The sequence below is a fragment of the Schistocerca nitens genome, chromosome 3 (assembly GCF_023898315.1).
Source record: "Schistocerca nitens isolate TAMUIC-IGC-003100 chromosome 3, iqSchNite1.1, whole genome shotgun sequence".
Lineage (NCBI taxonomy): Eukaryota > Metazoa > Arthropoda > Insecta > Orthoptera > Acrididae > Schistocerca > Schistocerca nitens.
In genome coordinates this window covers 785,340,781-785,367,363 of record NC_064616.1, presented here as the reverse complement: position 1 = coordinate 785,367,363, position 26,583 = coordinate 785,340,781, and the positions used below count along the sequence as shown (strand labels likewise).

The 26,583-nt window shown below is 41.2% G+C and overlaps 1 protein-coding gene across 3 annotated transcripts in view; it reads right to left on the bottom strand.

The window, feature by feature from the left end:
* Window positions 1-26,583, bottom strand: part of LOC126248799 (protein FAM102A) — a 496,607-nt gene that overhangs the window by 42,360 nt on the left and 427,664 nt on the right. The window contains exon 6 of one of the 3 annotated variants that reach the window (XM_049950189.1): window positions 20,794-21,198. The exons of 1 other annotated variant lie outside the window; for it this stretch is intronic. In XM_049950189.1, coding sequence (XP_049806146.1) covers window positions 20,794-21,198 — 405 coding nt within the window. Of the gene's footprint in view, window positions 1-19,314; window positions 19,459-20,793; window positions 21,199-26,583 lie in introns of all 3 variants that reach the window. One more of the 3 variants, XM_049950190.1, reaches the window with a different exon arrangement.

The window sequence follows — 26,583 nt, the reverse complement described above, 5'->3', positions numbered from 1 at the left end:
GTTAAGGTGATGCTGAACCTTATGCCAGCCTTTCATAATCAAGATGTAACAGTACCAGAGCTTTGTAGAGCCTCAAAACTGCAAAGTGGTCTTCACCCCACCTGTTGCTAGCGTGACAGCAAGGAGCATTAAAGTGTAACCAGCATTTTTGCTTAAGTTGGCGAAGATGGGGAAGCCACATCAAATGGGCATTGAAGAACAAATCCCAATATAATTTTAAGACTCCACCACATTTAGCATTTGGTCATTGAGGAAGAGCTCTGGTTGGGGATAGACAGTATGACAGCGACATAAGTGCACAACACGTCTTGGCAGCAGAAAACCAGAAGCCGTGGGTGATAGTGCAGTAGTGTGCGTTTTGTTTGGTATCCTGCTGTTGGCGTTCGGCACCACCCATGGTTGAGGAGCAATAGTAGATGAAAAAGTAGTCAGCATACAGGGAAGGTAACACTGTAGACCCCACAGCTGCAGCTACTTTGATTGCTATTTCAGAAAGGGGCACACTCAATTCAGAATCCTGTGGGACCTCCTGCTCTTGTATACGGGGGGGGTCCTGTTGGAAGCACCAACTTGAACCCAGGAAGTACAGTGAGATAAGCAGCTCAGAATGAAAATCAGAAGTTGTCCCTGTAGATGCCACTCGTGGAAGATAACAAGGATGTGGTGACACCATGTAGTGTCATAAGCTCTATGCATGTCAAAGAAGACAGCAATAAGATGTTGACACTGAGCAAAAGCTGACCAAACAGCAGACTCCAGGCAGACCAAATTGTCAGCAGTAGAATGGCCTTGGCAATAACTGCCCTGGGATGGAGTCAGAAGACCCTGAGACTCAAGGTAGCACTGCAGTCGTTGGCTCACCATATGTTCGAGCAACTTTCAGAGAACATTTGTGAGGCTAATTGGGTGACAGCGGTCCATCTCAAGGACTTTGTTTCAGAAATAGGATGATCATGCTTTCTCGCCAGTAAGACAGAAACTCATCCTCACTCCAGATAGGAGGCTGTCAATCGACTGATAAGTGTCCGAGCATTTGGCTGTGATTGTTGTCTGGCCCTGGAGACATGTCAGGACAAAAGGCTTAGGCACTGAGGAATTCTCACTCATCGAATGGAACATTGTAAGGTTTTAGGTGATGTGTAATAAATGGTGGAAATCGCTCTATCTGCTGTTTGGGGACACAAAATGCAGACAGATAATTCTCGGATGCAGAGGCTTCAGCATAATGAAAAGCAAAATTTTTGGCAACAGCATCTGAATCAGTGAGTCATCACCTTTCACAGGGATATCAGGTACATCCGTGGGGGTATTGGTATCCAGAGATGCATCGAATCTTCACATGCAAAGAACGTGTACATGGTCCAATGGTAACATCATACGGCTCCCAGCATTCTCATTTCTGTTGTTTTATGAGATGGTGGACCTGGGCACAGAGCCATTTAAAGGTAATGAGGTGCTCTATCAATAAATGTTACTTATGATGTTTGAGAGCCCGTATGTGATCTCTAATGGCCACAACAATTTTGGGGGTCCACTGAGGTACTGTCTTCTGAAGGGTGGATCCCAAGGAAGATGGGATCACCGAGTCAGCTGCTGATACAATGGCTGCGGTTGTGCTCTGGACAACCCCACTGATACCTCCACGTAGCGTTCTGTGAAGGGCAACAGCAGTGGTGAAAGCATACGTAATTTTCGGAGAGAGCCCATCTGTGTGGAGCTCCAGGCGAGTGACACTGAAGGAGAGTCAGAATGATTGAAATATGATCACTGTTGCATAGGGTCATTGTGGACTTTCCAACAGATGGACAAAAGAAGAGCTGGGTTGCAGATAGAAAGATCAATGGCTGAATAATAATGGTTGGATAAGCAGCTGCAGCAGCAAGTCGTATACTCCTAGCTCACTCATTTGTTACATAGTTTAATTCTTAATTTCTTTGAGTGTTTTTGGTACTTGCATTGTTTGATACATAAATTTCGGGCGTATTATAGTATTTGAGAGTTGTAGCATCGCGTTTTAGTACCTGAATAGTGTAAAATCGCGTAGTCTCCTTCCGCCGCCGAGCAGTGTGTCAGCAGTGCGCAAGTAGCAGCATTACTGCGTTTACTAGGCAATCTTGTATTTTAATAACCGTTTAAATTTTGTCGATTTGTTTGCGCTCTCTGTAGATTAGTTCAGACGTTCTTTGCAAAACAGTTTTTAGCATGGATAGGGACTGCAACTGCTGTGTTCGGATGCAGGCTGAGTTGGCATCCCTTCGCTCCCAGCTTCAGGCAGTGTTGGCTTCGGTCACACGGCTTGAGGCTGTTGCCAATGGGCATCACTGTGGGGGTCCGGATGGGGGTTTGTCGGGGACGGCCAGCTCGTCCCACGCATCCCCTGATCGGACTAAGACTGTGGTTGCCCGGGATACTGCCCGTATTGAGGCTGATCCCTCACCTGTGGTAGAGTGGGAGGTCGTCTCGAGGTGTGGCAGGGGGCGAAAGACATTCCGGAGGGCTCAGCGGAAGGCCTCTCCAGTTTGTTTGACGAACCGGTTTCAGGTTCTGTCTCAGGCTGATACTGAGCTTCGGCCTGACATGGCTGCTTGTCCTGTTCCAGAGGTTGCCCCTCAGTCTGCAAGATCCGGGCGGTCGCAGAGGGTGGGCTTACTGGTAGTTGGGAGCTCCAACGTCAGGCGCGTAATGGGGCCCCTTAGGAAAATGGCGGCAAGAGAGGGGAAGAAAACCAATGTGCACTCCGTGTGCATACCGGGGGGAGTCATTCCTGATGTGGAAAGGGTCCTTCCAGATGCCATGAAGGGTACAGGGTGCACCCATCTGCAGGTGGTCGCTCATGTCGGCACCAATGATGTGTGTCGCTATGGATCGGAGGAAATCCTCTCTGGCTTCCAGCGGCTATCTGATTTGGTGAAGACTGCCAGTCTCGCTAGCGGGATGAAAGCAGAGCTCACCATCTGCAGCATCGTCGACAGGACTGACTGCGGACCTTTGGTACAGAGCCGAGTGGAGGGTCTGAATCAGAGGCTGAGACGGTTCTGCGACCATGTGGGCTGCAGAGTCCTCGACTTGCGCCATAGGGTGGTGGGGTTTCGGGTTCCGCAAGCGGCTACACGGGTAGCAGGGGTTGTGTGGCGTGGACTGGGCGCTTTTTAGGTTAGATGGCCTCGGGCAAGTACAGAAAGGGCAACAGCCTCAAAGGGTGCGGAGCAAAGTCAGGACATGCGGGGACCAAGCAGCAATCGGTATTGTAATTGTAAACTGTCGAAGCTGCGTTGGTAAAATACCGGAACTTCAAGCGCTGATAGAAAGCACCGAAGCTGAAATCGTTATAGGTACAGAGAGCTGGCTTAAGCCAGAGATAAATTCTGCCGAAATTTTTACAAAGGTACAGACGGTGTTTAGGAAGGATAGATTGCATGCAACCGGTGGTGGAGTGTTTGTCGCTGTTAGTAGTAGTTTATCCTGTAGTGAAGTAGAAGTGGATAGTTCCTGTGAATTATTATGGGTGGAGGTTACACTCAACAACCGAGCTAGGTTAATAATTGGCTCCTTTTACCGACCTCCCGACTCAGCAGCATTAGTGGCAGAACAACTGAGAGAAAATTTGGAATACATTTCACGTAAATTTTCTCAGCATGTTATAGCCTTAGGTGGAGATTTCAATTTACCAGATACAGACTGGGACACTCAGATGTTTAGGACGGGTGGTAGAGACAGAGCATCAAGTGACATTATACTGAGTGCACTATCCGAAAATTACCTCGAGCAATTAAACAGAGAACCGACTCGTGGAGATAACATCTTGGGCCTACTGATAACAAACAGACCCGAACTTTTCGACTCAATAAGTGCGGAACAGGGAATCAGTGATCATAAGGCCATTGCAGCATCCCTGAATATGGAAGTTAATAGGAATATAAAAAAAGGGAGAAAGGTTTAACTGTTTAGCAAGAGTAATATGAGGCAGATTTCAGACTACCTAACAGATCAAAACGAAAATTTCTGTTCCGACACTGACAATGTTGAGTGTTTATGGAAAAAGTTCAAGGCAATCGTAAAATGCGTTTTAGACAGGTATGTGCCGAGTAAAACTGTGAGGGACGGGAAAAACCCACCGTGGTACAACAACAAAGTTAGGAAACTACTGCGAAAGCAAAGAGAGCTTCACTCCAAGTTTAAACGCAGCCAAAACCTCTCAGACAAACAGAAGCTAAGCGATGTCAAAGTTAGCGTAAGGAGGGCTATACGAGAAGCGTTCAGTGAATTCGAAAGTAAAATTCTATGTACAGACTTGACAGAAAATCCTAGGAAGTTCTGGTCTTACGTTAAATCAGTAAGTGGCTCGAAACAGCATATCCAGACACTCCGGGATGATGATGGCATTGAAACAGAGGATGACACGCGTAAAGCTGAAATACTAAACACCTTTTTCCAAAGCTGTTTCACAGAGGAAGACCACACTGCAGTTCCTTCTCTAAATCCTCGCACAAACGAAAAAATGGCTGACATCGAAATAAGTGTCCAAGGAATAGAAAAGCAACTGGAATCACTCAACAGAGGAAAGTACACTGGACCTGACGGGATACCAATTCGATTCTACACAGAGTACGCGAAAGAACTTGCCCCCCTTCTAACAGCCGTGTACCGCAAGTCTCTAGAGGAACGGAGCGTTCCAAATGATTGGAAAAAAGCACAGGTAGTCCCAGTCTTCAAGAAGGGTTGTCAAGCAGATGCGCAAAACTATAGACCTATATCTCTGACGTCGATCTGTTGTAGAATTTTAGAACATGTTTTCTGCTCGAGTATCATGTCGTTTTTGGAAACCCAGAATCTACTATGTAGGAATCAACATGGATTCCGGAAACAGCGATCGTGTGAGACCCAACTTGCGTTATTTGTTCATGAGACCCAGAAAATATTAGATAAAGGCTCCCAGGTAGATGCTATTTTTCTTGACTTCCGGAAGGCGTTCGATACAGTCCCGCACTGTCGCATGATAAACAAAGTAAGAGCCTACGGAATATCAGACCAGCTGTGTGGCTGGATTGAAGAGTTTTTAGCAAACAGAACACAGCATGTTGTTATCAATGGAGAGACGTCTCCAGACGTTAAGGTAACCTCTGGCGTGCCACAGGGGAGTGTTATGGGACCATTGCTTTTCACAATATATATAAATGACCTAGTAGATAGTGTCGGAAGTTCCATGCGGCTTTTCGCGGATGATGCTGTAGTATACAGAGAAGTTGTAGCATTAGAAAATTGTAGCGAAATGCAGGAAGATCTGCAGCGGATAGGCACTTGGTGCAGGGAGTGGCAACTGTCCCTTAACATAGACAAATGTAATGTATTGCGAATACATAGAAAGAAGGATCCTTTATTGTATGATTATATGATAGTGGAACAAACACTGGTAGCAGTTACTTCTGTAAAATATCTGGGAGTATGCGTGCGGAACGATTTGAAGTGGAATGATCATACAAAATTAATTGTTGGTAAGGCGGGTACCAGGTTGAGATTCATTGGGAGAGTGCTTAGAAACTGTAGTCCATCAACAAAGGAGGTGGCTTACAAAACACTCGTTCGACCTATACTTGAGTATTGCTCATCAGTGTGGGATCCGTACCAGATCGGGTTGACGGAGGAGATAGAGAAGATCCAAAGAAGAGCGGCGCGTTTCGTCACAGGGTTATTTGGTAACCGTGATAGCGTTACGGAGATGTTTATTAAACTCAAGTGGCAGATTATGCAAGAGAGGCACTCTGCATCGCGGTGTAGCTTGCTCGCCAGGTTTCGAGAGGGTGCGTTTCTGGATGAGGTATCGAGTATATTGCTTCCCCCTACTTATACCTCCCGAGGAGATCACGAATGTAAAATTAGAGAGATTAGAGCGCGCACGGAGGCTTTCAGACAGTCGTTCTTCCCGCGAACCATATGCGACTGGAACAGGAAAGGGAGGTAATGACAGTGGCACGTTAGGTGCCCTCCGCCACACACTGTTGGGTGGCTTGCGGAGTATGAATGTAGATGTAGATGTAGATGTAGAATAAGATGCATATGCCACACTGAGCTGTGTGGGAACACCAGTATTCAAGAGTCAAAGATCAAGCTCTGTGATCAAGTATTTGATAGCTTTACCATGGCCAGTGTCATAGTTCCACCCCAAGAATAGTTGCAGGCATTGAAGTCACCCAATATTACCAAGGGTGGGGTGAGCTGAGAAAACAGTGCAGACAATATGTTCTGGGTCACTTAATGATAAGAAGATAGATGCACATTAAAGATGGTAAATTCCAGAGATGTCTTCACATGAACAGCCACAATCTCCAAAGTCATACTGAGTGGCATGTGTTTGATCTAGAGAGATTTCAGTACACAAGTGCAAACAATGCTCGATGCTCTTATCATAGTCAATGCAATTGTTTAAAGAGCCCTGATGAGGGTAGAGGGTCTGCGTTGCTGTGAAACAAGTTTCCTGAAGGCAATGTAAAAAACAGGGGAGAAGCACAAAAGATGTAGCCGAGCCAAGTGTTTGGGAAAACTGCCACAGCTCCATTAGAGGATCATGCTACCAGTATCCTGTGGGGGGTGTGAAGGGACGAAGGAGGCAGGTCACGTCTCAGTGCCACCTGCTGCCACTGATTGTGAAAATACACCATCAATACACATTTGTTTCCAGTCAAGTGGTTGTGGTCATTGGGGGTGGGGGGTGGGGTGTTGAAGCCCATAGGGGCCACCAAGAATTCTTCTTCAGATACAAAGGCAGAACATGTGGGGTATGGTGGCATGGTACCCACCAGAATCTCTTATTGAAGGCCTACTTCTTGTCCTCCTTGTTGTTAGATGATTTAGACTTCTGTGAGGACTCATCTGCCCCACATTCTGGGACAGGAGGAGGAAAATTAAATCCTATGACCTGTGGCCAATTTTACCCACCTGTGTGATCATATTTCTTCTTGGTTTCTTGATATGTGAGGCAGTCAAGGGTTTTGTATTCCTGGATTTTCTTTCTTTTCTTGTTTGAAAATTGTGCAGTATGGTGAACAGGGGAATGGTGCTACCCACAACTGACAAAAGGGCGGGTGAAGGGCACAAGGAGCATTAATGTGCAACTAACAGCCACAATTCCTACAGACTGGGATGGCATTGCAATGTGAACACACGTGTCCAAATCCCATGCATTTGTAGCATCACATAGGAGGAGGAATATACAGCTTGACATCACAGTGATAAACCATCACCTCGATATTGTCAGGCAATGACTCGCTTTCAAAAGCCGAGATGAAGGCTTCTTATCAATACTGTTGTCTTTTGTTCCTCACTGAACAAGATAGACAAAATACCCACCTCGTCGCTCCAAATTAGCACACAACTTGTGATGAATCGGTAAGAGGAGCGTTTGGTGGAAGATGATACCCTTTACTATATTCAGACTTTTATTGGGTGTTATAGCAACAAGAATGTAATCCAGCTTGTTGCAGGTGAGCAGTGCCCATGACTGAGCAGGGGTGGCTGTTTTAAGCAGAATAGAACCACTTTTCAATGTTGAAATTGCTGCCATTTCCCCAAACCTGCCCTCGAGGTGTTCAATGAAGAACAATGGCTTTGTAGTCCAAAAGGAATCCCTGTCCATCCTAGAACAAACCAACTATTGGGAAGGGGATTTCTCATCTTGTCTCTGAGGCCCATGTTTCTCTTATGGCACAGACAGGGAACGGAACATTTTGGGGTCATCCACATTGTAATCTGTCTTAGCTTTGGAAGAGATTGCTGGGGCCATATAATTAATAATGAAGTTCGTAAAGGCCGGAAGGTGACAAAATAAGTATCCAAAACACAAACCAAATCAAAGCACAATCAGCACCAAGAAGACCTCCCATTGGAAAAGTAGAAAGGAAAAATGAAGTAGGATAGACCTGCAGTACAGAAAGGGAAGTAGCACTGCAAGTGCTGCGGCACCATGGTGACCAATCACATACTCACAAAAGAGACAAAGAGACATGAGGCCTGTGGGGGGGGGGGGGGGGGGGGGGGTTCCTAGATGTAGGTGTTCCACTTTAACACACACAAATTTTAATAGTACATACTGACAGGGTTTTGAGAGATGGTAAAACAACACACATTTTTCTAGTATGGAAAATGCAAACATGACTCAGTCTTATCAAACAAATGGCAGGAAAAAGATCTGGGATGAAGATTGGTGTTCCCTGGTTTATAGTATGGGATCACAAATTGGTGGTGGTGGTGGTGGTGGTGGTGGTGGTGGCGGTGGCGGTGTGTGTGTGTGTGTGTGTGTGTGTGTGTGTGTGTGAGAGAGAGAGAGAGAGAGAGAGAGAGAGAGAGAGAGAGAGAGAGAGAGAGAATTTTGCACTGCCAAGTGCATGATAATAGTGTGCACGTCCGTGTGTGGTCAGGCCATTCCATGCAGTAGTGTCCCCATGCTGGGAATGATAGGGTGCTGAGCACGGTACTCAGATCTTATCATCACAGGTTTTTCTGTCTTTGTTCACACCAACAAGTTTTAAAAATAAAGTTTCTTTGAATACTCTTTATTGTTGAAGTAGGTAACATTACAAAGGTGCACATTTCAGAAAGCATGTTTTATGTGATATATTTCAAAACAGGGCATAACACAACAACCCCACATCACATTCTTTATAGCAGTGATGCAATTCCTTTTATTTTCTGTTCCTGCTGCATATGCTGCATCTACTTACAGGCCCATGCCGTTTTACTGGTGACTCATTGGTGCTTGGAATGTGCTTTTCTAGAATCCACAATGGATTTCCCTCTTGTGATCAACCACCTCCTGATGCTTTGCTTTCTTGGTGGTATGTCTCCAAACTCTCACAAAAGAGGCAGAGATGAAATTCAGTGACTGAAGTATTCTTCCTGGTAGGAACATTGTAAATAATGGGGAATTTAGAATTCACATATCTAAGTCATGAAAAAAAAGTGTTTTGTACTGTTTCAGTGTTTCATGAACAAATTCCACTGAGATAAGTAGTATGATGCATTTGTCCACTTCATAGACTTCTTGTAATCCAACACACACTTTGGTTGTTTAAATTTTTTGGTATTAGTTTGGCAGCCCATTTTCCCCATCTGATTTCATTTCAAAAGTATATCATGTCATAACCATACATACATCTCCTTTGTGATGCCACTTCAAAGCCATCATAGTGCCTGCTGACCTAAATTCCATGTCTCCTCTTTGCAGTTTGGCTTGAAGTTTTGGCTTACCTTTTCTGTTAATGAAAATGTGTTGCTGCATTTGTTCCTCTTTCATGCAAGTAGTGGCAGAGTGACGGACGTATGTACCAGTTCTCCGCATATAGCATGTGCCTCTACCCAAATGGGTTACAATAGTTCCAGTAAATCCCAAATAGTCATCACTCTATTACTCATATATCGCACTTTGCACAAGTATAAATCCCATTCCGAAATCACACAGAACAAATATTTTTATACCACAACGACATCTTTTAGATGTCAAGTGCTATTTGAAAGTCAAAAGTCCATGAAAAATAGCGGACTCTCATCAACATAAATGTTCTGGAATGCAGGGAGTGTTGTTCTAAGCTTCACTTTCAGATATGAAACAACTGATCTTATTTTGTACTGCAAATCTTTTTGTACAGGAACATTGTTACTGCAAAATGCAGCATTTGGAGTAACAATAAATATCTGTCACGAGGCATTATTTCACCAATAATATGAATTTTGAGGACAGGATTATTTGCTCAATATTCAGAATGTGTCAGCTTTTTAACTATATATTTCTGCTATACATGTATCTTTCTAGCCCTTCAAGTGGGTTTTATCATAAGGAATAGTTAACGAAACAGTTTAGTGTCTCTTAGATTCTTCTACAATAAATGAGACTAATTCCTCCATGAACAATGCCTGAAAAACTGTAATTCACCAGGGTTTTCCAGAAGCGTAGGAGTCACACCTGAATGTGCTGTATCAAAATCATGAACACTAAGATTCAGCCCCTTCATGTACCACTGAAATTTATACACAAACTTGCCTTTCTTCACTGGGGGCACATCATCTTGATCATCACTGATAATCGTACTTCTGAAAGGCGAAGGCATGTAACAAGAAAAATAACTTTCCAGGCCATCTGATATCAAAGTACAAGAATCAAGAGGTACAGTGTCCTCAGTTGCAGACAAAGAAAGGGAAAATTTACTCCCATTACCATTTTCCATGACACTATGTTTTATTTCTCCATCAGACAGCACATGCTTACAGTTTCAAACACAATGAAACTATACAACAGATGCCAAAAGACTGACAAACACCCACTTCTGCTATCTGAGTCATATCAAGGAAGCATTAGTAACCGTACAAACCCCTTCAAGCTCTGCAAGTGGTACCATCTTACCATGACACTTGTATTTACTAAGAAATTGTATAAATTTACATATCTGATGTTAGCACTTCTGAAACGCTCAGATGCTGTTGCATGTATATGTCATGAACACTGGAGGCATGATGACCAAGCACGGATATATACATCGCTACCTGTTAAAGGGTTAAAACAGCCACTGGGCTGAGCTCCAAGTTTGGGCTCCTGTTTAGTACACAGTTACAATCTATCAAAAGGTTTCGAAACAGTGCTTACTCCACTACAGAGGGAAAGGTAAATTCTGAAAACTATATGTTATTCAGCTTATAAAAATATGGAATGAGAGTTGAAGTTTAATATCAATGTAATGTTTTTATGGAATATTTTATGTCATATAATGTGCACTGATATACATAAAAAAGGCTTTATTTTTGTTCCTTATTAGTCACACATGTAACTATTGATCTTTCAGTTTTACCTGCAATGGTGTCCCATCAGCCTGTCTTTTCTACTGTAGACTGCACTGTTGATCACTCGTGAACTGCCAAGAACTGACTTACCAGACGAATAAACTGAATGTTATTTGCAAAAACTATTTGCTGAGTGTATTACTTCAGTTCTGAATAAAGCATTCAGCTTCTTCACTCTCAGTTGATTATGTAATGTTAAATTCAAATGATCAAAGGGTTAGTAAGAAGTCATGGAAAACTAAGTAAATCTGTATATCAAGTTACTGTGTTGGGTAAATGAAATTAGTTTCACTTACCCAACAGATAAACTCTTGAAAGCAGGTTTGATTCACACAAGAAAGATATACTTCTTTCGCCAGTCTTCTAAGAAGGCATTTTCCAATGTAGTTTATGACACCAGCTGGCTGTAATTGGTCACAGCCGTGAAATCACTCACACAGATCACAGATAAAATGAACACACAATCCACTTGAAAATCCTGGATGTGATTCTGTAAGAAGTATACCTTTTCACAGGAGGTGTTTAGTCACATAACATCCATGTGAAAGTATTTTTAAAAAATGTTATAAGAAACCACTGGGAAATTATCCCCTTAGCAGTTTCTCATACACCACTAACATGTATCTTATAAAAAAACTAATAATGAAACTGTAAAATGTTTCAAAACTGGAAAATGATAGTAGTACTAACTTAAATTAAGTAAATTACTGTGAAGACAATATACCAATATTCTGAAAAGGAGTGGTTTACTTGAAGACAAAATGTACGACAGAACAAATTTGCATTTAATAACTTCCTCTTTAAAAATGAAAGTCTGATGTGTTGAAATATTTGATTCAAACTGTTCTATACTCATCAAAATACTGAAATTCTAAATAATTAATGTCATGAAATAAAATAATCAAGCATTTAGTGACGGAAAGTTTCATTCATAACAATCATTATGGAGACAAATTAAACAATTATATTAGGTTGGTGCATGAGTTCATAGAATTTTTGTTTTTCATGTTGGTATTCTGGTAGCTACGGGTTTCTTTATTGATTGCCATTTTTTTTATTTGTAATTCACTGTTGCTATTTGAGTTTACATACTGTCATTTCGTTATTTGGAAGAAACTGCAATTTTTTCTGACATATTCTTCTGTTTGAGTTCAGTAGAGGAGTGACAGCAGCGGAAGCAGCTAGGAACATTTGCACTGTGTATGGGAATATGCCATTGGAAAAATGGCAAGAAGATGGCTATCTCATTATAACGAGGAGTGTTTTGACATCAGTGACTCTCCACATTCAGGAAGACTTTCATGGTTTGATAAAGATTCTTTAAACATATTAATCCACAATGATCCACATCAGTGTAATCAAGAACTAGCAAATGTGATGATCTGTGACAATTCCACCATTGAGCAACAGCTGCATGCAATGGGGAAGTGTCAAAAATCGGGTATGTGTGTACTGCATACTCTAGCCCAAAATGACAAAAATCAGCGGGTGGTCATATATGCTCTCCTTGCTCGTCATCAGCTGGTTCGAGACCACCACCAACCATTCCTATCCTGAATTCTTATTGATGACAAGAAGTGGTGTCTTTATGCTAACAAAAGGGAAAGAAATGAATGGTTGAGCCCAAACAAAGCAACAACTCCCTGTGCAGAAACTTTCATGCATCCAGAAAAGATAATGTTAAGAATCTGGCAGTACAACAACTGAATGATGTACTAAGAATAGCTTTCCTGCTGTGTAGCCATCCCTGTTCATATTTATTGTCAACAGAGATGTTTGCACATGGAATCCAAGAGCAGTGATCCAAAGACAGTGTGAAATGATGCTAATCCATGATAACATCTGCCCGCATTCTGCTAGACCAACCGAAAACACAACATAGGACTTTTGTTGAGAAATCATTCCACATGCACTTTATTCACCTGATCATGCACTCTCTGGTTTCCACCTTTTCCTCTCTCTATCAAACAACCTTCAAGGAACTTCCTTTTTGATGAAAACATGCTCCAAACATAGCTTGACAAGTTCTTTGTCTCAAAACCAGAGTCTAGAGTCACAGAAACAAAAAGTTAACCCAGCATTGGTGGACTGTTGTAAATAGTGAAGGAGAACATATTATCGATAACTAAAGTCTGAAGTCTCTGTTTTGTGGATCTGTTGTGTTTATTGAACTTATGGAAAAACACTAAAAACTTATGTACCAACCCAATACTACCAAAAACATTTAACACAGAAATAAAAATGAGGCTGCAACTGGAGAGGCAGACAGTTTTCTTTTTCTCAGGAGACTAACAGACTGTTTCCCATAAACTTTACGTTATTTTAAAAGATACAGTTTGCTCGAGACAAGGGATTTTGGAGAAGAGGTGTGGTGTGGGGTGAATAGTGTTTATCATGGAAAGGCACTGTTAATACTGTAACTTCCCTCTCGTTGTGCTTACTACAGGTAACCAAGTCTCTCTTACTCCTCCATAGCAATTATTCATTCAGAAATTTGTGATGCATTGCAGAACTAACAATTTTTTTGTTCAACGTTTTTCTTTCCATTGCAGAGCATCTCAGTGATAAGAAATGTGGAAAGATGTGTCATGAAAAAGTAACGAAGTATGCAGATGAATATGGAATTACATAAGTGAATGTAATTTCATTTACCTAACAGATAAAGTCCAGGAAGTAGGATTTGTCACACAATGTGTTTCTCCTTTTGAAGGGAAAAAAGGCATAACATCCAATTAAGAACTAATCTTGCATTATTACTGAATACGCATGTTCATTGTCCATATTACAATACTGTGTGCTGAAGAATGTTGTACAGCAACACCTGGCTACCGATTCTGACATACTCTAAGAGGAATATCTTTCTGAAGGTGGATTCTGTTTGCTAGCTATTTTTCACACTCAACCAGATAATTGTTTTGAAAAATATATTTAACAAATATAAGGTGGTTGTAATTCATCTTGCTTTTTATAAAAAGGATAAGTGGTAGTGACTGACAATTTTCAGAGAAGTAATTCAGAGAGTTCACAGGTCTATCCTCTGTTGGACCTTTTTTTTTAAAAAAAAAAAAAAAATCTCCTGGCACCATATTTTACAAGACAAGAATAATACTTTACCACTGCCCCACCAATGTCTGCCTTGTTTTTTTACTGTTTTATCAAAGTTTATTCTCTCCTCTGAAGTACATCACAATTTTGTCTCCTCCACTCTCTCTCTCTCTCTCTCTCTCTCTCTCACGAGTTTGAACCTCTGCATGGCAAAATACATTAAATCCCCCCCCCCCCCCCCCCCCCACACACACACACACACACAAATAATCGATCTAGCTCTTTCAGAACCTCTGATCAGTTAATTAACTATAAAAGATACCTCCTAAATTCTGGCTACCTGTAAACTGGATTTCAGACAAACTGTAAATGTCATACTTGTTGATGTTTATAGAATTTTTCTGTCATTGGGTGCATATAATTTCTCATTTAAATCTCAGTATAACTGTAAAACTTTGATCTTACACAATAAAAGTTAATTGACAGATAGGCAATAATAAATACTCTGAAAACAGCTATGCATTAATTTTGATATTTTTATCATTCAATTTTAAATGCAGATGAAACATATATTCCTATCTATGTTTTTTGTTTATTTTACTATCAGTGGGTAATCAATATGACAACGTAACAGGAAGTTTCTAAATTTTACGTTTACAGATTTTGCAACCATTGTCATTTAATATTATATATATATATATATATATATATATATATATATATATATATATATATATATATATATATATATATATATTGGAAAATACTAGGTAACTCAAATTTGTTGGACGATTTAAGAAAGGAAGTCACCTGAATTATATTTTGTTTCACAATTTATATATATATATATATATTGGAAAATACTAGGTAACTCAAATTTGTTGGACGATTTAAGAAAGGAAGTCACCTGAATTATATTTTGTTTCACAATTTGTTCTGGATTATTCTAGAATGTTTACGTATCTTATAATATACCGGACTGGTGTCAATATATTGCTTCATTCTGTCATACTGTTTTTCACTTCACTTGAGTTAACAACTAGGAAAGCTAATTGGAAGAGACAATAGACACAGAAAGAAAAGAGCTTTGAGTTTTATGGTTGATTTTTACGTGATACATTTCAAAAATGTGTCTCGAATATTATGCGAAATGATAAATAAATGACAATTTACAAGTACTTCACTATTACCCACAGCCTTATCATTCAAGAACCCTGGACGTGGATATTATCCAACAACATTTCTTCATAATAGCTACTGAGGCCACATCAAAGTTAAGTAAACAGTTCCAAATATTTGTAAGTGTGATATATTATTGTGTGGAGTTAGGAATGCATTGCTGTAAAACAGTTTTAGTTCAGAAGCAATGTTCAAACTCAAGCTGTAATTGATAGACAAAGAGACAAGTGCCATATTTGTGGGTGTCAGCCAGGATAAACAATGTCGTAGCTTCTGGAATCTAACATTTTCTCCATGCTTTTTCTTTTGAACATCTAAATACACATTGTTATATCAACGTGTGATTTGTTTACGAACTTTGGGTTTTGGAGAAGGAACCAAGAGAGGTGCATCATAAAACGAACGAACAAACAAACACACACACACACACACACACACACACACACACACACTCTCTCTCTCTCTCTCTCTCTCTCTCTCTCTCTCTGAGAGTGATGTGTACAAGGTGACATTTTACTCTTTTTTTCAGAACTAATAATGGGCCCTTGGGAGCCTGGATTTCATTAAGTCTACATATACACTATGTGATCAAATGTATCCAGACGTCCCCAAAAACCATTTCATATTAGGTGCATTGTGCTGCCACCTACTGCCACGTACTCTATATCAGTGACCTTAATAGTCATTAGATATCGTGATAGAGCAGAATGGGGTGCTCCACCAAACTCATGGACTTCAAATGTGATAGGGTGATTGGGTGACACTTGTGTTATACACTCCTGGAAATGGAAAAAAGAACACATTGACACCGGTGTGTCAGACCCACCATACTTGCTCCGGACACTGCGAGAGGGCTGTACAAGCAATGATCACACGCACGGCACAGCGGACACACCAGGAACCGCGGTGTTGGCCGTCGAATGGTGCTAGCTGCGCAGCATTTGTGCACCGCCGCCGTCAGTGTCAGCCAGTTTGCCGTGGCATACGGAGCTCCATCGCAGTCTTTAACACTGGTAGCATGCCACGACAGCGTGGACGTGAACCGTATGTGCAGCTGACGGACTTTGAGCGAGGGCATATAATGGGCACGCGGGAGGCCGGGTGGACGTACCGCCGAATTGCTCAACACGTGGGGCGCGAGGTCTCCACAGTACATCGATGTTGTCGCCAGTGGTCGGCGGAAGGTGCACGTGCCCGTCGACCTGGGACCGGACCGCAGCGACGCACGGATGCACGCCAAGACCGTAGGATCCTACGCAGTGCCGTAGGGGACCGCACCGCCACTTCCCAGCAAATTAGGGACACTGTTGCTCCTGGGGTATCGGCGAGGACCATTCGCAACCGTCTCCATGAAGCTGGGCTACGGTCCCGCACACCGTTAGGCCGTCTTCCGCTCACGCCCCAACATCGTGCAGCCCGCCTCCAGTGGTGTCGCGACAGGCGTGAATGGAGGGACGAATGGAGACGTGTCGTCTTCAGCGATGAGAGTCGCTTCTGCCTTGGTGCCAATGATGGTCGTATGCGTGTTTGGCGCCGTGCAGGTGAGCGCCACAATCAGGACTGCATACGACCGAGGCACACAGGGCCAACACCCGCCATCATGGTGTGGGGAGCGATCTCCTACACTGGCCGTACACCACTGGTGATCGTCGAGGGGACACTGAATAGTGCACGGTACATCCAAACCGTCATCGAACCCATCGTTCTACCATTCCTAGACCGGCAAGAGAACTTGCTGTTCCAACAGGATAATGCACGTCCGCATGTATCCCGTGCCACCCAACGTGCTCTAGAAGGTGTAAGTCAACTACCCTGGCCAGCAAGATCTCCGTATCTGTCCCCCATTGAGCATGTTTGGGACTGGATGAAGCGTCGTCTCACGCGGTCTGCACGTCCAGCACGAACGCTGGTCCAACTGAGGCGCCAGGTGGAAATGGCATGGCAAGCCGTTCCACAGGACTACATCCAGCATCTCTACGATCGTCTCCATGGGAGAATAGCAGCCTGCATTGCTGCGAAAGGTGGATGTACACTGTACTAGTGCCGACATTGTGAATGCTCTGTTGCCTGTGTCTATGTGCCTGTGGTTCTGTCAGTGTGATCATGTGATGTATCTGACCCCAGGAATGTGTCAATAAAGTTTCCCCTTCCTGGGACAATGAATTCACGGTGTTCTTATTTCAATTTCCAGGAGTGTATGTCTGTACATGACATTTCCACACTCCTCAACATCTGTAAGGTCCACTGTTTCTGATGTGATAGTGAAGTGGAAACATGAAGGAACACGTACAGCACAAAAGCGTACGGGCCGACCTCATCTATTGACTGACGGAGACTGCTGACAGTGGAAGAGGGTCGTGATGTGTAACAGGCAGACATCTATCCAGACCATAACACAGGAATTCCAAACTGCATCAGAATCCACTGCAGATACTATGACAGTTAGGCGGGAGGTGAGACAACTTGGATCTCGTGGTCAAGCAGCTGCTCATAAGCCAAACATCACACTGGTAAATGCCAAACGATGCCTCGTGTGGTGTAAGAAGTGTAAACATTGGACAATTTAACAGTGGAAAAATGTTGTGGGGACTGACAAATCATGGTACATAATGCGGTGATCCGATGACAGGGTGTGATTATGGTGAATGCCCGGTGAATGTCGTCTGCCAGCATGTGTAGTGCCAACAGTAAAATTCAGAGGCGGTGGTGTTATGGTGTGGTCATGTTTTTCATGGAGGGAGCTTGCAACCCTTGTTGTTTTGCATGGCACTATCACAGCACAGGCCAACATTGATGTTTTAAGCACCTTCTTGCCTCCAACTGTTGAAGAGCAATTCGGGAATGGAGACTGTATCTTTCGACATGATTGAGCACCTGTTCATAATGCACAGCCTGTGGTGGAGTGGTTACACAACAATAACATCCCTGTAATGGACTGGCCTGCATGGAGTCCTGACTTTTATCCTATAGAGCACCTTTAGGGTGTTTTTGAATGCTGACTTCGTGCCAGGCCTCATCGACCAACATTGATACCTCTCCTTAGTGCAGCACTCCGTGAAGAATGGGTTGCCATTCCCAAAGAAACCGTCCAGCACCTGACTGAACATATGCCTTCAAGAGTGAAAGCTGTCATCAAGGCTAAGGGTGGGCCAATACCATATTGCATTCCAAAATTACCAATGGAGGGTGCCAGGTGTCCGGATACTTTTTATCACGTAGTGTATAAACTGTACGAATGTACAATTTGGTTAGTATACACACTTTAGCAGGGATCCACAGAACTTACAAATATTTTGGGTGAAAATCATTTGCAGCAGATTATCTGACGTGCATGTAATCTGGAACATTTTGTTAATAGGGTGTGTTTCTTTGTGAGCTATATTTTTCGTTGCCAGAGGAAGTTGTTTCTTCATTTTTCTTTCCTTCTTTACACTTGTAAGCCATAAAAACTGCTGAATTGTTTTCTATAATGCATCACAGTTTCAAAATATAATAATAGTGTACATTTTGCATTTGGAAATCAGCTTCTGAACAATGCCACCATTGCTATTCTGCAGATAAATGGGCACACAAGAAAAGATAAAACAAAATAAAAATTGTATGCAGAAAATTCTATTGTGTGATTGACAGACAAAATGTGAGAATGAAAGAAATCTGCAGTGCACAAGTAGGGTGATAGGAATGGATGAGGAAATTAGTACATAAAAGGTATAACTGATCTTATAATGAGGTGGTCATTTATAATATATATCTGTATTATCAAATGTTTCTGAACTTTACTTCAACAATCTAATGCATAAATGTATTCCCAAACTCTTATCACATTTGCATTATCGGTATTGAAGTCCAGTAACTGCAATGGAAATGCTCAATGTATCTGACCAAAAATGTGCATTTATAGCACAAAATTTTCCCTTAGTAAAACTGTTTCCACTGGTTGAAAAGTTGCACTGTGCAGACTAGCTATAAAAGAAATAACTGCCATCAAAAGAGTACAAATAACAGTATGGGGTTTAAAAAAAGATTGTTAGTCATCATGCTACATGATTGTGGAAACAAATACTTAAAACCAATTTTATTCACAGATGTTATTTGAGCAAAATCATCTTTTTGTTACACTTAAAAAAATAAGAGAAGACAACACAGGACAAAAAAATTCCCACCACATCTATTTCAAACTTGAGCTACAATAAAAAAGGAATCTTATTGTGCAAAGACAGCAGACAGCATATCAAGCAGCAGTTACAACAACGAACACCGACTGACACTGTGCTACTTCGCCTGTACGTCATTGTTGGAGGTAACGACATGGTGTCATTCTCTTCTGGCTGATCATCCGGGCTGATAGCCACAGTGGGCAGCTTAGATGTGCTCTCAAACAGCTTTCGGTGATGCTGTGACATCACCCCCCTGCAAGATAAGCCGATATGCAAAGCCCCCATTCACTACACAGATAAAACCTTTGTTTTTTTTTTTTTTTTTTTTTTTTTTTTTTTTTTTTTTTTTAACACATGCTGGAAACAAAATATAGGTCTTATTAGAATTTCTTACAAGACAGAAATAACATTTCTCTTAACTTTTAACCAACAACATTTTCAGTTACTTTTCACACCAGTCTCAATAGTAACGTTTACTAACTACAGTTATGGGAAAGTAAAACTACCACTAACTACAACACAACCACTTCAGAATCTAAAACACACACACACACACACACACACACACACACACACACACACACACACACACACACACACACGTGCACAAATGCACTTGCTCTATTGTGTCCCTACAACAGCAAAGATGCAGGTACCCAATAGATAACTCGATGAGGTGAAAGGTACATTTCTATTTTTCAGGTGATGCCTTTCAAAACTGAAATGATACTTGGAAGATACGATGTCCATTTACAGTCACTACAGCAGGATGGATAAAAATATTCAATATTTCCTTGAAGTAGTTATGTGGGTAAAAAAATATAAACATATAATCTAGATACTTCTCTTGTCTGCAACTAGCAGAGAATTCAATGAGACAATGTTGTTGTCATAGTGCTCCACTGCTTCCAGCAGTTACACCATAGAACACAAAGATCATTTCTACGATACAGAAGAAAACCAGCAAACTTCAATCCATATGTCTCAATAATCTGGTTTCAGGTGGTGACACACACAACCTTTGCCAAAGCAGTGTGTTCCCTTTATTAAAATTACAATGGTTGCTACAAAGTTCATCACCCTCCTTTTTTCTGTTTTTTGTAATCCTATATGACACTGCCTTTATTTTTAGCTTCAAGGACAACAAATTTCTTTAGTATCTTGTTCCTGTAACTATTACAGGCTACTCATGAAAGACTCAGCAGTAGTGCAAAATTATAATATATGCTTGGAACCGTAACTGAAAGCAACAAATATACTCTTTCCCACTGCACTTCTACAATGGAATGAATGACTGCAGCTAAAGCTATTTAAGCTCGGGAAAGCAATTACATATATTAATACTTCTATATGATAATGCAATATTACAGTTTGAACATTTTACAAGACTGAAGCATGTTTTGTGGCACAGTATACAATATTATAACAGAGTTATTAATTTTATAAACATTTTAACACTTTTCACAAGTGTGACATAACAAGAGCAAATTTCTAGAGACAGCTGCTGAAATAGAAAAAGCATCCTATACAAGTTTAGTTACCAGCTTACAAACAAAAGCAAAAACATCCAACCAGAATTCTACGCTACCTTTCGATGTGTCCATATCCACCTTCAGAGGAATCCAGGCTCCTAATGGAACTAGGACTGTGCTGATGTAACATGCCAGGAGAGGAGGCAGCTTTGGGTGAAAAGCGCGGGGAAGCCCAAGGAGGAAAATGGAATGCACCAGGAGCAGACCTTTTAAAATACATTGAGGAGGGAGATGTGGAAGGTATATCTTTGCAGCTAGATGGAGACAAGGAGCTACGCTGACGCCACATGCTGCCCAGACCGAGAGACCACGAGCTGGGCCACAAATGCCACTGTGCCTTCTCTGACACTATAGGTTTTGGTGGAGACTGAGTGCTCAAAGAGGTGGCTGTAGGATTGCTCAAGGAAGCAACATCAGTGCACAGATGCATACGCAGCACCGAAACCGGCCACGATGGGGACCTACAAAGCCCATGCAGGATGGGGGGAAAGAAACAATACAATCAAATGCCTAGGGAAAATATACATACCTATTTATTTTACGGCAGGTTTATAAGTCAGTGAAAAATTGCAGTCAGTAAACAGAAAATTCATAACAGTTGAGGTTACAACACCAGTTTCAATTGAATTTGAAAATGCTCCATTCTCTCTTGATATCCCCCCCCCCCCCCCAATCTCTGCCCCCAACCCCAACCCAAACCCCAACCCTCTTGGCTGTTCCCTACCTCCCCTGGCACACTTTCCTTCCAAAAGCTACTACTGAACGGCACATACTTCAAAACAAAAATTGTAACTTGATACTGTGGCAGTTGATGCATGTTGAAAGATAACAATCAACAATTAAGTTATTTGACTGCACTGCAATTTTTAAGTTTTTAAAATCTACCCGTAACCCATTATTTATACTGCTGCTGCTGCTACTACTAATACTACTAGAAAGATCTGCAACCAATGAATATTAATAGTCGTTACAAAATTTTCACACAAAAAAAAAAAGTTTGCATCTGAAAATCTGCATAAAACTACAAAAAATATAAAAACACAACAAATTATCAAGTGACAAAAAGTGTTAATATGTTACTCCTAGTGTTAATGTCTAAGTTATACCACATGAATTCTTTTCACCAAAAACAAAACCAACATTGTCAAATATTTATGGGTAGTTACTGAACTAGTTTAGCAGAAGTATACTGATCAGAAAATGGATTCATAATACACAACAGAAAAAAAAGGATGTCGATGGGACGTTAAACATCCTAGATGGGGCAATAAATGTCAGGAAACATCTCAGTCCAAGACAAAAACATGTAGCTAAGCTGAGTACAGAAACAAAGCTTTCTCAGTCTTAAGAGCCTACATCAATTAACATCAAACACTTCACACACTGCTCAGTATGTTAGTCTGTCTCCCTCTTCCCCCTTCTCACTCTGCCTCCCATCCCCTCGCCAGGGAATCAGTTGGAGGAACGTTGTGGCACCTTACAAGCAAAGTAATTGTTAGGAACAAATAAATACCATAGTATTACTATAGTGATGAGTCACTGCAACAAGACAGAGCATCATTTTTCATATTTAAAGTGCAGTAGTGTTGCATGTAACAAGTATCTGAACCATATGTGTGTCAGAAACCCTGGAATTATTCTAAGATAACATTATACATGGAAGTAACAAATCTTGAGGAGCAACTTGCTTCACATGTTCTTTCCTTAAAAACTTTGAAGTAACGGGTAATGGGGTGAAATTTAGCTCTCTAAATCGCAAACAATCATAGCAACATTGTACTACTTCCTGAATGTTCGTCCGGCATAACATTTGGTTTAAAACTCATGTCACATTTCCAAATTTTATTTATTGAAATTCTTGGCATACTTGCAAATACAACTGTACAAAATACAAAATGGCCTGCCATTCCTTAATGACATTTTACAGCTAACGAACTGGAATTAAGTGTACACAGGGACTGCAGTTTATGTTAGAAATGTTTCAATGCCAGTTTCTATAACAACACTTGTACATATTGTTTGTAAACTCAGTATTTTGGAAACTAGAAGTCAGTTGTTTGTCTGTAGTGATTATGTAAACAATCTATTGAGAGATTTTTGATAAAATGTGTACAAAACGCAATTACTCACTGAGAAAAATTGTTTCTCTCATTGGGTTTGATCAAACAATAAAGAAGCATTGTTTCATTTAGTTTTCTGTGTTGCTGAATTTAAGTATGGTCATGCATCTATTTAAGAAGAAGAAGACGAAGATGATGATGATGATGATGATGATTTGAGGAAGCTTAAAGAGCTATACAATTGCAAATTTTCAGCACTATATTGTCAATATCACACTCGACACTAACTGAAGGTAAAGAACCTTACTGCTTTGTAAAGGTTTTCATAAACTATATGCACTACCTGTTCAACGAATTTTTTGGCTATGACAAAGCTTTCTACTCAATGAGTATTTCAGCCATTAACTGTTGCTCACAAATGCATACAAATGAACACTGCTATAGGAATTGCAGATTTCTTTAAATGAAATTTCAGCAATTTTCACACATTTCATATCGGTAAATGAAGTATGGATTGATTGTTACATGTTAAAGATAAAGCAGCAGTCAAAACAGGATTGACAAAGAGTGAAAAATTATATGGACATTACAAAGGTTCCATCTGCAGGAAAAATCATGGCAAACAGTTACAGGAATTCTCATGGTGTGACACGCACAGAGTAAGTCTCCAAGAGCAAACATCTACATCTTCCAAAGAAGGTACCTCTTTTCCACAAAGACAACACACCCTTATACAAATCTCTGACTGTTCAAGTCATCCAAAAATCTCCTGTCACAGCATTTACTCTGAAGTAACAAAGAAACTGGTATAGGCATGCGTATTCAAATACAGAGAGATGAAAACAGGCAGAATACGGCGCTGCGGTCGGCAACGCCTATAGAAGACAACAAGTGTCTGGTGCAGTTGTTAGATCAGTTACTGCTGCTACAATGGCAGGTTATCAAGATTTAAGTGAGTTTGAATCTGGTGTTATATAGTCAGTGCATCTCCGAAGTAGCAATGAAATACATTTCTTTTCCCTTATGATCATTTTAACACTTGGTTCAAGAACCATAAAGGAAGGTTGTATACCTGGAAGAATCCTGGAGATACTAAAAGGTATCAGATAGATTATATAATGGTAAGACAGAGATTTAGGAACCAGGTTTTAAATTGTAAGACATTTCCAGGAGCAGATGTGGATTCTGACCACAATCTATTGGTTATGAACTGCAGATTGAAACTGAAGAAACTGCAAAAAGGTGGGAATTTAAGGAGATGGAACCTGGATAAACTGAAAGAACCAGAGTATGTAGAGAGTTTCAGGGAGAGCATAAGGGAACAATTGACAGGAATGGGGGAAAGAAATACAGTAGAAGAAGGATGAAGTAGTGAAGGCAGCAGAGGATCAAGTAGGTAAAAAGACGAGGGCTAATAGAAATCCTTGGGTAACAGAAGAAATATTGAATTTAATTGATGAAAGGAGAAAATATAAAAATGCAGTAAATGAAGCAGGCAAAAAGGAATACAAAAGTCTCAAAAATGAGATCGACAGGAAGTGCAAAATGGCTAAGCAGGGATGGCTAGAGGAAAAATGTAAGGATGTAGAGGCTTGTCTCACTAGGGGTAAGATAGATACTGCCTACAGGAAAATTAAAGAGACCTTTGGAGAGAAGAGAACCACTTGTATGAATATCAAGAGCTCAGATGGCAACCCAGTTCTAAGCAAAGAAGGGAAGGCAGAAAGGTGGAAGGAGTATATAGAGGGTTTACACAAGGGCGATGTACTTGAGGACAATATTATGGAAATGGAAGAGGATGTAGATGAAGATGAAATGGGAGATAAGATACTGCATGAAGAGTTTGACAGAGCACTGAAAGACCTGAGTCGAAACAAGGCCCCGGGAGTAGACAACATTCCATTAGAACTACTGATGGCCTTGGGAGAGCCAGTCATGACAAAACTCTACCATCTGGTGAGCAAGATGTATGAGACAGGCGAAATACCCACAGACTTCAAGAAGAATATAATAATTCCAATCCCAAAGAAAGCAGGTGTTGACAGATGTGAAAATTACCGAACTATCAGTTTAATAAGTCACAGCTGCAAAATACTAACGCGAATTCTTTACAGACGAATGGAAACACTGGTAGAAGTGGACCTCGGGGAAGATCAGTTTGGATTCCGTAGAAATGTTGGAACACGTGAGGCAATACTAACCTTACGACTTATCTTAGAAGAAAGATTAAGAAAAGGCAAACCTACGTTTCTAGCATTTGTAGACTTCGAGAAAGCTTTTGACAACGTTCACTGGAATACTCTCTTTCAAATTCTGAAGGTGGCAGGGGTAAAATACAGGGAGCGAAAGGCTATTTACAATTTGTACAGAAACCAGATGGCAGTTATAAGAGTCGAGGGGCATGAAAGGGAAGCAGTGGTTGGGAAAGGAGTGAGACAGGGTTGTAGCCTCTCCCCGGTGTTATTCAATCTGTATATTGAGCAAGCAGTAAAGGAAACAAAAGAAAAATTCGGAATAGGTATTAAAATTCATGGAGAAGAAGTGAAAACTTTGAGGTTCGCCGATGACATTGTAATTCTGTCAGAGACAGCAAAGGACTTGGAAGAGCAGTTGAACGGAATGGACAGTGTCTTGAAAGGAGGATATAAGATGAACATCAACAAAAGCAAAACGAGGATAATGGAATGTAGTCAAATTAAATCGGGTGATGCTGAGGGGATTAGATTAGGAAATGAGACACTTAAAGTAGTAAAGGAGTTTTGCTATTTAGGGAGCAAAATAACTGATGATGGTCGAAGTAGAGAGGATATAAAATGTAGACTGGCAATGGCAAGGAAATCGTTTCTGAAGAAGAGAAATTTGTTAACATCGAGTATAGATTTAAGTGTCAGGAAGTCGTTTCTGAAAGTATTTGTATGGAGTGTAGCCATGTATGGAAGTGAAACATGGACAATAACCAGTTTGGACAAGAAGAGAATAGAAGCTTTCGAAATGTGGTGCTACAGAAGAATGCTGAAGATAAGGTGGGTAGATCACGTAACTAATGAGGAGGTATTGAATAGGATTGGGGAGAAGAGAAGTTTGTGGCACAACTTGACTAGAAGAAGGGATCGGTTGGTAGGACATGTTTTGAGGCATCAAGGGATCACAATTTTAGCATTGGAGGGCAGCGTGGAGGGTAAAAATCGTAGAGGGAGACCAAGAGATCAATACACTAAGCAGATTCAGAAGGATGTAGGTTGCAGTAGGTACTGGGAGATGAAGAAGCTTGCACAGGATAGAGTAGCATGGAGAGCTGCATCAAACCAGTCTCAGGACTGAAGACCACAACAACAATATGATCATTTCACGAGTGTACAATGAATATCAGAAATCTGGTAAAACATCAAATCTCCAACATCACTGCAACCGGAAAAATATCCTGCAACAATGGGACCAATGATGACTGAAGAGATTCGATGAAGTGCAACTCTTCCAAAAATTGCTGCAGACTTCAATGCTGGGCCATCAGCAAGTGTCGGCGTGTGAACCATTCAGCTAAACATCATTGATATGGGCTTTCGGAGCTGAAAGTCGCCTAATGTGCTCTTGATGACCTCACAACACAAAGCTTTATGCCTTGCTTGGGCCCCATCAACACTGACATTGGACTGCTGATGACTGGAAACATGTTGCTTGGTCAGACTAGTCTCATTTCAAATGGTATCAAGCGGATGAACGTGTACAGGTATGGAGACCACCTCATGAATCCAGGGACCCTGCATGTCAGCAACGGAGTTTTCAAGC